At 43.6% G+C, this 13,492-nt stretch overlaps 1 protein-coding gene across 1 annotated transcript in view; it reads left to right on the plus strand.

Annotated features, from left to right (window-relative positions):
• LOC109320786 (cytosolic phospholipase A2 epsilon-like) overlaps positions 1-13,492 on the plus strand; it is a 60,592-nt gene that overhangs the window by 24,899 nt on the left and 22,201 nt on the right. The window contains exons 9-12 of the mRNA XM_019551042.1: positions 844-1,013; positions 1,393-1,488; positions 3,378-3,415; positions 4,863-4,998. Coding sequence (XP_019406587.1) covers positions 844-1,013; positions 1,393-1,488; positions 3,378-3,415; positions 4,863-4,998 — 440 coding nt within the window. The remainder of the gene's footprint in view (positions 1-843; positions 1,014-1,392; positions 1,489-3,377; positions 3,416-4,862; positions 4,999-13,492) is intronic.

Here is a 13,492-nt window from a genome sequence, read left to right on the forward strand (position 1 = left end):
TTGTAAAGAATAGTGTTTGTTTTATTATTATATTAAATTACCTTTAGCCTGTGGGTTCATACAAGTGTTCCAATAGACTACAAGAATTCTTGCAGCTTGTTCCCCTGGTAAGAAAACTTACCAGGAGAGCACTGTACAAATGATAGAGGGGCTGGATGGAAGCTGCACAGACAGCCTGCTCTTCCAGCAGCCCGCATCCAGGGTCCCTGTACATGCATTCCAGAGTGCTCTGTAGGGTTCCCCTGGCTGATCTCCCCGCTGTAAGGCTTTGAGAGAAGAGACTCAGAGTGAGTTTGTTGTCTTGTCAGTTGCAGGCATGTTGATTTCTATTCCAGCAGTCTATGATGAAATAGCAATGGTGTGGGGGTCTGGATCTCAAGGATATGAGGGTATAGCAGTCTGGGGGTCTGGTTCATGTGCAGGGGACACAGCTGTCCCAACACCCTTGTAGAGTACAACGCAGGGCTGGTGAAAAACTTCCTGGTCCCAAGGCAGTCAAGGGGAGGGGTTTGCTTCATGATCAGCTGATATAGCAGAGTCCAACCTGAGTCACAGCCTACCTCCCTGGAGCTGGGGTCAGGAAGATAGCAATACACTCAGGGATACTGGAGGATGGCTCTGCAGCTTCTGTCTGAAAGGTAAGTAAGTGTACAGTTTTCGTTCTCCTGTATCTGATTGGAGTTGGGTTGATCTTCTACAGGAACTGTCAACTTTGGTCTGAGAGAAATTGTGTAAACATCTGTATACCTAGGGTTCCTATCGGGAATTCTCAGTGGAATCAGGTCTAACTTTTTACAAGTAGTGGTAAAATTTTATTTTGTACATTTTATTTCCTCTCTTTAGGGCACAGCTTCAAACTTACAGTTCAGGGATCTTTTGAAGAAACTCAGACCCTCCCTCTGAGCTCTGATTACTGCTGTCACCTCACAGATGCTGTTAAATTCCACTATGCTAAGCATAAACAATCACAACTGGACATTACATTCTCAACGAATAAGAAATCTGCCGATCTTGTACGTTACCTTGGGACAATTTCTCTGTTCTCAGTGGTGGAGGAACAAAGAGCAATGGTCTCAAGTTGCAGCAAGGGAAGTTTAGGCTGGATATTAGGAAAAACTCTCCTCACTAGGAGAGTGGTGAAGCACTGGAGTGGGTTACCTACAGAGGTGATGGAATCTCCATCTCTTGAAGGCCTGGCTCGACAAAGCCCTGGCTGGAATGGACTAAATGGGGATAGTTTTGCTTTGAGTAGGGGGTTGGATTAGATGACCTCCTAAGGATCCTTCCAACCCTAATTTTCTATAATTCTACGATTCTAACACAAACAGAAATGTGAATCTTCATTTTGTAGGGTAAGGTGATAAGGAAGTAATTCTTTTGCGTGTTTTTCAGTGTTGTTGCATGTCAAGAGGGGTAAGAATGAAAACCACTGGAGTTATGAACCTGCCTCTAAATTTGCTTCCCTTTGACCAGAAAATAGTAGGTGAGGTAAGTGTTGTCAGCTGTTCAGAAGAATATTGAACTGCATTTCAATTATTGCTGTTCCATTGACAGGAACAAAATCAGCACCACAAATGATCCTTTCTGCTAAGGAACTAAGAAAAAGAACACATATGTCTTCCTAGTTTTAGAAAGGATTAGGAAACAGCTGGGTATTGGGCATAAAAAGGCTGAAAAGAGTCAAAGATGCTATTCACACACTAGGAGTATTAGATTCAGCTATACACAAGAGAGAGTTCCTGGAACAGAAAAAGAATTTCATAGTTCAAGGTTCTTGGAAAACCTAAAGTTTAGTAAAAATACGGGCTGTTTTGTTACCATGTCAAGATAACAAGCTAAAGTTTCAGTTTACATCATGTTTCTGCATTGAGTCTGATACTCAAAGCTGTTATTTCTGGTATTCTAGGCTCCAGTCTATAGCTTATATTTGAGTCTTTTCACCAGGACATGCTTCACTACGGCTGCCCATACAATGTCTATTTGTGTTTTCCATAAGCTGTAATGGTGCTTGAGCTTCTCTAGACCCAACTCTTGAAGCAGTAAGAGGAGGCAGTTGTTATGTAAAGAAAGCCATCAGCTTAACACAGAGGGTAGGTAAACCTGCCTGAAAAATTAGGAACCACTGAAATACAGGTGAATATTCTCCAGAGGTTCATTAAACCATCTGTATCATACAGATAGTTGCCATCTTGTGAATGTAATAAGTAGGGGTTTACTCAAAATGAGGAGACAGGCAGCCAATTTTGTGGGCAGATCATGGGGCCAGCCGGCATTTTTGCAGGCTTATCACAGTGGGGCTACCCCACACTTCTGATCGGTGAGGGGCCCCCACAATCCCACCTCTCTCTGCAGATTGGCAGATGGCTTAATTACTCTGATTAATGGCTTCACCAGGCTTAATTCACTCATTATGAACCAATCTAAGCATTCAGTTAAATTCTAAACCAGGGGTTGGCAAACCTCAGCACACAGGTCAGAATGTGGCACATGAAGCCATTTTACTTGGCACACCACAGCCAGCCCATGCTCTGGGAAGGCCCCTGCCACTGGCCACAGTGCCAAGGATGCTCACAGCAGGTGGCGGGGAGGCTGCAAACAGGGTCTGTGGAGCCCTGGCTTGGCTCATGACCAGTGGCAGGTGCATATGCCCCTCAGGGCAGACAGCAGAGAAGGGGTTGGGGGCAATGCAGCCGTAGCCCCTTGCTCACAGTCTGCCCCAAAGTGCATGTGCACCTACCACCGACAATGAGTCAGGGTGGACAGGAGGGAAGGGGCTAGTGGCATCGCAGCCCCAGCCCCTTCCCCACCACTTGCCCCAAGGTGCATGTGAACCCTCCGCCAACAATGAACTGGGCCGGGGCTCCATGGACCCTGGTGCAGCTTCTTGCAGCTACCCTTCTGCCCACTGCAAGCAGCCCATGCTCTGTGGCTGGTGGTACAGGCCTACCCAGAGCCCAGACTGGCTGTGGCAGGTGGTGAGGAGGGTGCAAGTGGCTGCACTGGGGTCCACAGAACCCCAGCCCAGTTCGTTGCCAGCAGCAGGTGGAAGTGCACCTCAGGGTGCATGGCAGAAAAGGGGCAGCCTCTCATTTGCTCCCTCTCACCAGCCCTTTTTTCCTCTTCCCATGCTCCAAGACTGCAGATTGCTGCCCTTTTCTCTGCTTTCCAGTAAGTTTTTTTGTCCAGCAAGGCTGCCAAAATTGCAGAGCCCACTGGTTTTTTGCAGAAATTGCTTGATTTTGGATTTTACATGAAAAATGCAAAATTGCAATTTTGGTAGGTTCCTGTGATAAGCACTGCAATCAGGGAAATGTTATTCTAGGGAGGGGAGGAAGGAAAGCCTCAGCATTTATGATATTTCTGTTTCTTATTTTCAGCACGGAAAATTTGATGTACACTTAATAGCAAAGAACTGGTAAGATATCTTATATATCTTTAAATGTTTCTTTCTGTTCATTTTATTCTGATATTTAGCAGCCATCTTTTGATCTTAGTTCAAGAGGAAAAAGGTGCTTATGTCATAAATTGATGCTGTTTATTGGTATCTGAATGAGACTTGTATAATAAAATACTGTTAATAATTGTGATATGCAAGTATCCAGTTTAGGTAACATTTGGAAAATATTCTCCTGAGGTATGTTCTCAGGGTATAAATATACAGTGCTTCTCTGCCTCCCACCTGCTGTGAAAGCTTGTAATATTGAAATTCTGTCATTGGTAGTGAAGCTTTAGTACTAAATTATCAATGTTTTAGGGTTAGTGTTATGCTTAACAAGAAGGTTAATTTTAGAATCCTACTTCAGTGCTTACAATTCGCTATGCTTATTCTCAGTATAGTCATCAGTTTTATTGAAAAGTTTGAGGATAAAAACATTCAACCAAACTTTCAATTAAATGAAGAAATTATATACAGGACTTGTGTATTAGGACATGTAGTTGCAGTTAGCACAAAATTTGACCAGTAGACTCTTTCTAGTGTCAAAATCATAAACAAGGTTTATGTTGGAAATAAATCCTAAATTTTATCACCGTATGTTTTTCTATTAAACCAAGATTTATGACATGAAGGGAACGTGTTTGTCTCTTAGAGATTATAATATGGCAGTGTCGTTCTACATGCATAGGCAGTTCTTAATTCTGGTTAAAATTTATGGGAAATGGGTAGTTGCATCTCCTAGGTAACTTTGAAAATACCTGTCTATACTTAACTTTTGCAAGGTAGACAATATAGCACTGTATTATCCAGAAATGTAGTTCTACTCTAGCACAATGAAAAAGCATAGAAGAACAAAGCAGCACATCAAATCCCTATATAATACCCACAACTTGAAATTAAGGTACCCGCAGATATTTCAGTTTTTAGTTAAGTGGCCTTATGTAAATCTGTACTTATCTGATTAGGTTAGATCACTCTTTTCCTCTTTGTAAACCAAGAACACAATGCATTAAACTATATATTAAAATGCAGTAAAATGAAGCTTGAACAAATTCTGAAGATGCAATTAAGAAGGAGCCTTTGAAAATCTGGACTTCAGTATCTAAATTTTGCACTTGGAAGGTTAAGCTAGCAATTCGGTTACTTCAGCTATATTTAACTTTAGATAATAAAAAGTCTTAAGGTCATTCCAAGCAGACACTGGTGGTAGTAGTTTTGGTAACAAAATAAAATATTAAAGGATGTGTCCCCTAATTGCACTCTATCTGTTTCTTATCTCATGTCAGTTTGTCTATATAGGCATGATAATATTGGCTTGCCTATTTATGAAGTGTATAGAGTTTATTGATTTAACTCTGTGGGGTATCTTAACATTGTAGTCATAACACTGACTGCAAGTCATAATTTACAAATCCTCTTTTTCCAGCCAGGAAAACCTAGATGTGCGCTTAGGGTTTGACCTGTGTACACAGGAGAAGGATTTCCTATGCAAAAGGAAAAAGGTGGTGGCAGCTGCTCTGAAAAAGGTTCTCCAGCTAGAGGAGGACCTACAAGATGATGAGGTAGGTGTGACAGAATCCTTCCCACTACTTCTTTCAAACACTCAGCCCCTCAAATAGACCCAAAGACTCTCAGACCTTTACTATCTGAGCTAGCTTGGCCTTTCTCTAGGCTCCTGTCCACACAGCTTCTCTTGTTCCACGCTGGCCTGGCCTCTGACTAGGCCCAGGCACTCAGCCCCCTTCTCAGGTCTCTGGACCCTACACTGTGTTCCCAGGAACCTCCTCCATGCTACCCAAACTTCCAGATGTTGCAGAAGTTATTCTCCATGCTGACATTCAGGAGCTGCAGCCTTTGTGCTGGGTGATGTTCCTCTACCAGCTCCCAAGATGTTACTGCCTGCCCTAGTCTCAGGGTCTGAGCTGATACCTGTCTAAGCCCAGCCCTCCTCCAATCAGGTGTCTCCCTGACAATCAGGTGACTCCCTTGATCAGACCTAGCCTCACTGGCCCCTGGGTCAGCTGACTCTCTGATTAGGCCTGACCCCCTTCCCCACCAGTGGCTCAGCAGACTGCTTCACCTCTTAAAGTGGCAGGAACGTCAAGTGCCCTGCCACAATCTGCTCCATAATTTTTCCAGGGACTGAGATGAGGCTGGAGTAGTTCTCTGTATCCTCCTTTTTCCCTGTCTTAAATATGGGCACTAGATTTGCCTTTTTCCAATCATTTGGAACCTCTCCTGATTGCCATGAGTTTTCAAACATGATGGCCAGCAGCTTTGCAACCACGTCAGCCAACTCCCTCAGCACCTTCAGGTGCATCCTGTCTGGCCCCATGGATTTGTATATGTCCAGCTTTTCTAAATAGCCTGTAACCTGTTCTTTTGCCAGAGTTGGCTGCTCACCTTCTTCCCAAACTGTGTTGCCAGGTACTGTGGGGGCTGACCTTGCCTGTGAAGTCTGAGGTGGAAAAGGCATTGAGCACTTCAGCCTTTTCTGCATCCTCTGTCAGTAGGTTGCTTCCCCCATTCAGTAAGGGACCCACGCTTTCCCTGATTCTCCTCTTGTTACTGACATACTTGTAGAAACCTTTCTTTTTACCCTTCACATCCCTTGCTAACTGGAACTCCAATTGTGCTTTGACCTTGACTTTATCCATGCGTGCCCAAGCAATGCTCTTATACTCCTTCCTAGTTGTTTGTCCTAGTGGAAATTTCTTATAAGCTTCCATTTTGTGATTTAGTTTATTAAAGAGCTCCCTGCTAAGTCAAACTGGTCTTCTGCAATGCTCGCTATTCTTCCTGCACATTAGGATGATTTGTTCCTGAACTCTTAGTAAAGCTTCTTTAAAGTACAGCCAGCTCTTCTGGACTCCTCTCCCATACAGACTGACTTCCCAGGGGATCCTGCTCATTAGTTCTCTGAGTAGATGCACCCTGCTTTCATCATCTCTGGTCAGAATACTTTACAATGAAGAATTAAGTGATTTTCCTTCTTAGGAAAAAATGATTAGTTACAGACAGTATTCATAAAATCATCTGGTCTAATTTTATTTATATATACAGTTCCTACTGAAAAGATCTTTGACTAGTGAGTTATATTAATTACCAATATAATCTAGCTTTCTGGACTCAGAATTATGGCAAAGGCTTTTATAAAGATAAAGGCTGCTTGCAGATGTTAAAAAAAAAGTGATGCTTTACTTTAAACTTGACAAACTCCCATGCCAAGCCCAGTGCATGCCCAGAAGAGGCATCACATTAACTGAACCCAGCTCACCCAATGTCTGTATAGATCGAGTGCTTTAGTGGGATGTTTTTGGCGCTTTTATGTAATACCTTATTGAATCAGCTTTAGATAAAAGCACCAAAAAGCCCTATTCAGATGCTACAAAGCCGAGTCAAAGTAACACGCTGCTTCTTCCAGTAAAGCACAGTTTTTGAGGGATTTTTTTAACATTTCCAAGCAGCCAAATTATCTTCTTAGCCAGCCATATTCAAAAATCAACAGTGGCAGTGGTAGTCCCTTGATGTGAAGATGAAAATCTTCCAATAAATAGGGAAGTCATTGATGAGTCCATAGATGACCAAGGAGGTGAATTCAAAATCTTCACGTTTAATTGAAGACGTGGCAAATAGTTCTAGCAGGAAGGGGTAGGTCCTCTCCCACTTCCCAGCCCCACCTCCCCCACCCCTAATACTTAACAGCTCAGAGTCCGGCTGCAGCTCCCTGCTGCAGCCGCCAGGGACTGCCCGAATCACCAAAGCTCTCCAAATCTTTTTTGAAGATTCGGAGAGTTTTGAATCAATTCGGACCTTGAAATTGGTCCCTTGATTTAATTTGGATTCAGAGATTCGGCCACTGAATCAGGTCAAATCTCTTCCAAATCGAATCACCACCCAAAGCTTCGCACAGCCCTAGTCCTTTGGATAGTGAGATAAACTCACCAGTGACAGAACACACCATCCAGAGAAGAAAAGACTCAAAGAAGCAATTTAACTCTGGGAAGGGGCCAGAGAGCAACACAACTGCAACATGTGGTACAAAAGGGAAGGAAAATGCAAAATATGTCTGATGCATGTATACAAATGTGCGAAGTATGGGGAATAAATAAGATGAGGTAGAAGCTGCAGCCTAAGAAAGATCTATGATCTGACTGATACCACAGAAACTTGGTGGGACAGCATTAAGGGTTACACAGTTTTGGAAGAACAGAGTTGGGAGAAAAGTGGGGTGGGGGGTAGTGTTACTTGTATGTACCTGGTTCAGGAGGAAAAAAACAAATCTGGATTTCATTCAACTCAAGTTAATAGGCCTGATGTCATGGAAGGATAGACTAAACTATAAAGGCACCAAGGAGGGCTGGGAGAAACTAAAGGGCACAGTATTGGAAGCTTAACAAGAAACTGTCCTGACATGATGGAAGCACAAGAAAAATGGCAAGAGATCAAGGTGGTTGCACAAGGAGGTTCTAAAATGCCTCAAAGGCAAAAGGAAATCACACAGTCAGTGTAAAAATGGGCAGGTCACCAAGAAAGTATACCAGGAAATAGCAAGAGCCTACAGGGACAAAATCAGGAAGGCAAAGATAAATAATGAGCTGCACCTGGCAAAGGAGGTTAAGGACAACAGCAAGAAGTTCTATAAGTAAGTTAGTAAGAAAAAAAGGACCAAGGAAGCTGGGAATCATCTGTTAACAAGCCAGGGGGCACTCAATTGAAGATGCAAAGATCTACTCAACAGCTAGTTTGCAGTACTCTTCACAAAATAAATAAGCTGAAGCTAGACACTTAATAAGAATTACCTGGATAAGGAAGCAGGCAATGTGAGGGAGGAAATAACAAAAGAGATGGTTAGAGAGCTTTTGTTGGGTCTGAATTCAAGTCAAAAGGGACGGATGAGCTTTATCCCAGGGTCCTGAAGAAACTGGTAGAGGATCTTAGAGCCCTTGGCAATGATCTTCATGAAGTCGTGGGAGACAGGCCAGATACCAGAGGACTAGAAAAGGGCCAGCATATTGCCCCTCTTCATAAAAGGCAAAAAGGTCCCTGGGGAACTACAGGCCAGTTAACCTCATATGAATACCTGGGATGTTACTGGAAGGCCACTTGCAAGCATCTGGAGGAGAAAAAGATGATCACAAGTAGCCAGAATGGATATATAAAAAACAGTGTCAAACAAACTTTATATGCTTCTTTGACAAAATAACTACTTGGGTGGATGAAGGGAATGCTGTGGTTATAGTGTATCTTAACATCAGCAAGTATTCTGACAAGGTCCCACATGAGCTTCTTATAAACAAATTGGAGAAATGTGGACTAGGTAAAACTACTACAAGGTACATAGATAACTGGCTCAATAGCCAGAGGCAAATGATTAACAGGTCTATATCAAAATGGCAGGAGGTTTCAAGTGGAGTTCCACAGAGGTCTGTCCTGGGCTTGGTGCTGTTAAATGTGGGTTTTTTTAAGAATTTGGATGCTGAATTTATGAGAAAGCTTCCTGAGCAAGTTTGCAGACATCATGAAACTGGGAAGGATTGTAAACACACTGGCGGATGTGAGTGCATTCAGAAGGATATCAACACACTGGAAAGTTGGGCTAGAGCTAATAGGATGAAATTCAGTGTGGACAAATGCAAGGTGCTACACCTCAGGAGGAATAATCAAAAACACAGATATAAAATGAATGACACCTAGCTGGATGGCAGGTCTATGGAAAAGGACTTTGGAGTCTTCAACGATCACAGACTTGATACAAGTCTGCAGTGTGATGCAGCTGCACAAAAGGCAAATACGTCTTTGGGATGCATCAATTAGGTGCAGTTAGGCACCAGACACAGGAGGTGATAGTGCCTCCCTACGCAGCACTGGTTAGGCTCATCTGCAGTGCTGTACGCAGTTCTGGGCTCCACATTTTAAAGAGCATGTGGGCAAGTAGAGAGGGTCCAGAGATGGGCAATATGATAAAAATGATAAAGAGCTTGGAAGGCAAGCCATATGAGGAGAAGGTAAAGGAGCTAGGCACGTTCAGTTTGTGGAAAAGGTACTTCAGAGAAGACATGGTATCAGTCTTCAAATAACTGAAGGGCTGCCATATAAAGAAGAGGGAAAGCACCTGTTCTCTCTTGTGAACCAATGGCTTGTAGTTGCAGAAAAGTAAGTTTAGATTGGATATCCAGAAAAAAATTCTTCACTATTACAACAGTGAGGTAGTGGAATAGACTGCCTAAGGAAGTTGTGGACTTTCCATCACTGGAGGTATTCAACAAGAGGTTGGGCAGCCACTAGTCAAGGATGATCTAGGCATAGTTTTGCCTGTGTTCTATTATGGGTATTTCCCATGCTTCTGGGCTTTGCTGGTTGCCCTCTTTTGCTTTTCCTGCTACATGTGTCAGAGTTTTTTTAAGCCTTCCTCAGATGCATTGGGTGCTGGCTATAGCCAAGGCTGGAGACTTCAACTGGGGTGTGCCAGTGCTCCTGCTGGGAGGTTCCTGGCTAGAGGGTCTTGCCCTAGGTCAAAGCCAGATCAACTGCCATATTTGGAATCAGGAAAAAATTTTACTCTGCAGTCAGATTGGTATGGACTGTGGCAGTTTTTGCTTTCCTGTGTAGAGCGGGCATGGCCCTCTACCCAGGATTTCTTAAGCATATATTGACAACATTTCATAGAAGGACGTTGGCTGCTGTGGTTCCCCTGCTTTACCAATGGCAGGTCAGGGGTTAGATCTGTATTGTGTCAGGGTTGACAGCAGTCTTGTGTAGAGTTTAGATTATGGTTTGTATGGGATGGTTTGCATAGGGATGATCCTGCCTGAGGCAGAGAGCTGGGCTAGATAACCTGTGGGGGGTTATCCCTTCCTTCCCTGTGGGGGGTTATCCCTTCCTTCCCTACTTCTCTATGATACCTAGATAGGGGAAATGCTCAACAGTTTCCAAGAATTGGCTCTAATTGTACTGTGTGGGCAAATGGTTGTCTTCAGGGTGAGTTGTTAAAGTATCTTAGTTTTTGTGAAGATGACAATGGGTCCAAGTATTTCATACACTTCAGAAAAGCAACCAAGAGTGACTTGGAGCTCTTTAACTGAGTGGGCAAACAAGACAAACTTCAGTGTACTGAAGATCAGTAATGGCGGTGTCAGTTGTCTTGGATTTGGAATGTAACCAATTGATATTAAAGAGATTCCTGCACATACAATATTGGATGCTGACTCCAGATGGAAGTCTGTCGACAATGAAGTGTGGAATAGCTGTAATAAAGATGGAAAACAGTGTTCATGCAATCACATCTCCTTGCTTGACTCTAGTTCTAATGGTGAAGGGGTCTATTTCCAAGCCATTGCTTAGGATACTTGCTGTCATGTCATCATGAAGGAGTCTGTTAATGGTAACAAATTTTGGCGGGCATCCAGATCGCATCAAGATCTTCCATAGGGCCTTTCTGTTGACTGAATCAAAAGCTTTAGTCAGGTCAGTGAAGGCCATAGAAAGATCTCATAGGTGCTCACAGCATTTCTCCCACAACTGTCTAGTAGCAAAGGTCATATCTATCGTACTTCTCAGTGGTCTGGAACCACACTGTGACTCAAGTAGAATCTCCTCAGCAAGGAAAGTGAGTCTATTGAGGAGAAATCAGGCAAAGGTTTTCCTAGCTATGGACAGAAGTGCAATACCACAATAATGACTGCTGCCCAGTCTATCTTCTTTCTTGAATATGGTTACAATTCTGGCATTTTTCAAGTCATTGGGAATCTGCTCACATTTCCAGAATTTCATAATAACAAAACGTAGTTGATGAGAGTTTTTTGCACCTCGCTTTTCAGCTGGTATTCCATCAGAACCATATACTTTGTTGTTTTTCTTCTGCTTAATAGCTTTCAAGGCCACTTGATAAGTTGTTTTATCTGCAAGGTATTCCATAATGGGGTGTTGTGGAATAGCTTTTATGCTAGAGTCTTGGTTCAGGAGCTTTTGAAAGTGCTTCTTCCAACATGTATTGATGATGGAGGAGTGTTGTTCCATCCTTGGACATCAGAGGAATGGCTTCTTGTGTGGTTAGCCCATAGATAACTTTGGTTGCACTGAAGAAACTATGTGTGTTGTACCTGTCAGCAAACTTTTGAATCTTGTTTGCTTTGTCCTTCCACCATTTGTTCTTTTGGTCTCAACTATTCCTCTAGGTCTCAGTTTTAATGTGATGATAAGTGTGTTGCTTCTGTTTAAAGTTGATATCTTTCTACTGAACTTTGAGGGCTCTTTTTTTTGTCAGTGGGAGATTGTATTTCCCTATAATTCTCATCAAACCAGTCATGATATTTCTTTGCAGAAAAGTCTAGAGATTCTTTGCATACCTCCTGGATGCCTTTCTTGAGATTTTTCTAGTAATCAATGGTGTTGAGATCATCAGGGAGATCACAGTTTTTCACTGAGGCACTAGTGGAGATGGTTGCTTTTAGCAGTCTCAAGCACTCAGTATTGAACCCCTCTTCTTTGGTTGCTTCTTTTATTTACATAATTTTGGGAGAATACAAATGGACTGTATCAAATGATGATCCATCCAGCAGTTGCCTTCATTGGTTATAGATCTGGTGATATGGACATCACAAAGGTCCTGGACACACACTATGATATAGTCAGTCAGGTGCCAGTGTTTGAGCAAGGGTTCATCCATGATGTCTTTCATTTGTTGATTTGGCAAAATAAGGAGTTTGTGATGATAAGATCATGTTCCAAACACTTGTTGAGGAGAATTCCATTTGAGTTGACTTTCCCAGTCCCTTCCTTTCCAAGTGCTCCTCTCCATAGCTCAGAGTCCCTACCCACTCTAGCACTGAAACCACCAAGAATAATTATCATATCTTCTTTAGGGATAGATGACAGGACATGGTCAAGTTTGGAATAGAAAAAATTCTTATTTTATCATTTTGTCGCAGAGCACTTAGGTGCCCTGCACCTGAGAGCAGGGATGGCTCCAGAGAGTCCCCTAGCAGTGAGAAGGGGGAGATGCAGCCACCAGTCACCAGGGCAACACAGGTGCTGGTTGCCGGGCAACTGGCAAAACCCCCTGACAGGAAGGGGCAGGGCTTAGCCCTTCTTAAACCCAGGCAGGAGGCTAGGGTGGCAGTTCCTCCTCTGGTAGCCAAGGAGTAAGGAGCTCAGCCAGCGTGGAGAGAAGGCCAAGGTTTGGCTGCATGAGTATCCACAGGTTGCTGCCATGAGCTGGAGTATTTTTGCCTGGTAGGGATTAAATGTTGTCTGACCGGATGGTTTAGCTTTATGTTATAGCCCGGGGGCTTTGTGTTTTCTGTTTAACCGGAGGACCAGGTGAAGCTATTAGGGGTTGGAGGAGGCCTCATAGGGACTCTGCAGTAGCATGGGGGTTCCTGGCATCGGGAAGGCGCAGTATTTTGTGGGGTGCATTGGCCTAGCCCCGAGAGTGCGGAGGGGCAGCGAGGAGCCCCGAGAGAGAGAGAGAGGGGGCAGCAAGGAGCCCCAAGTGCAAAAGGAGGGCCGAGACATAACAGGGCCCAAGTCAGATCACACCAGCATCATCTGCGAGGCTTGGGCTGTGGTGTAGGGGAGGAAAAGGAGCCGCAGATAGCGCCCCCTGTCATCGGGGTGCGTAGAAATGGGCAGCCTCCTGCTAATTACAACAATCTATTAATTAATTAAGATCAAGGCATGACAGGAGAGTAAGCAGGCAGTTGGCCCATTGCAGGAGGGCGGCGTCATACCCAGAGAGGCTCCAATAGTGGCACCCCCGTCACAATCTACATAGAGTCGGGGAATACACTGCTGAATGTTGCATGTGATCTATTGGTCAATTGAACACAAAGGATCACGAGATGATTACTGATGCCAAATGGACATTCCAGCATCTTGGTCTTGATGCAAAACCAATGCAATGGATGTGTCTGTCTTTTTTCCTTCTTTTTCTTTCCAAAAAAGGTGTAGTGACCACCGTGCTCTGTGAACGGCTATTCTTCTATGCGTCTGATCTTACTAAATGCAGAACTTGTCAATATCAAATTGTTCAGGTTCTCTGGCAGTGAGTGCTGT

Source organism: Crocodylus porosus, unplaced genomic scaffold, assembly GCF_001723895.1.
Source record: "Crocodylus porosus isolate Cpor-Errol unplaced genomic scaffold, CroPor_comp1, whole genome shotgun sequence".
Lineage (NCBI taxonomy): Eukaryota > Metazoa > Chordata > Crocodylia > Crocodylidae > Crocodylus > Crocodylus porosus.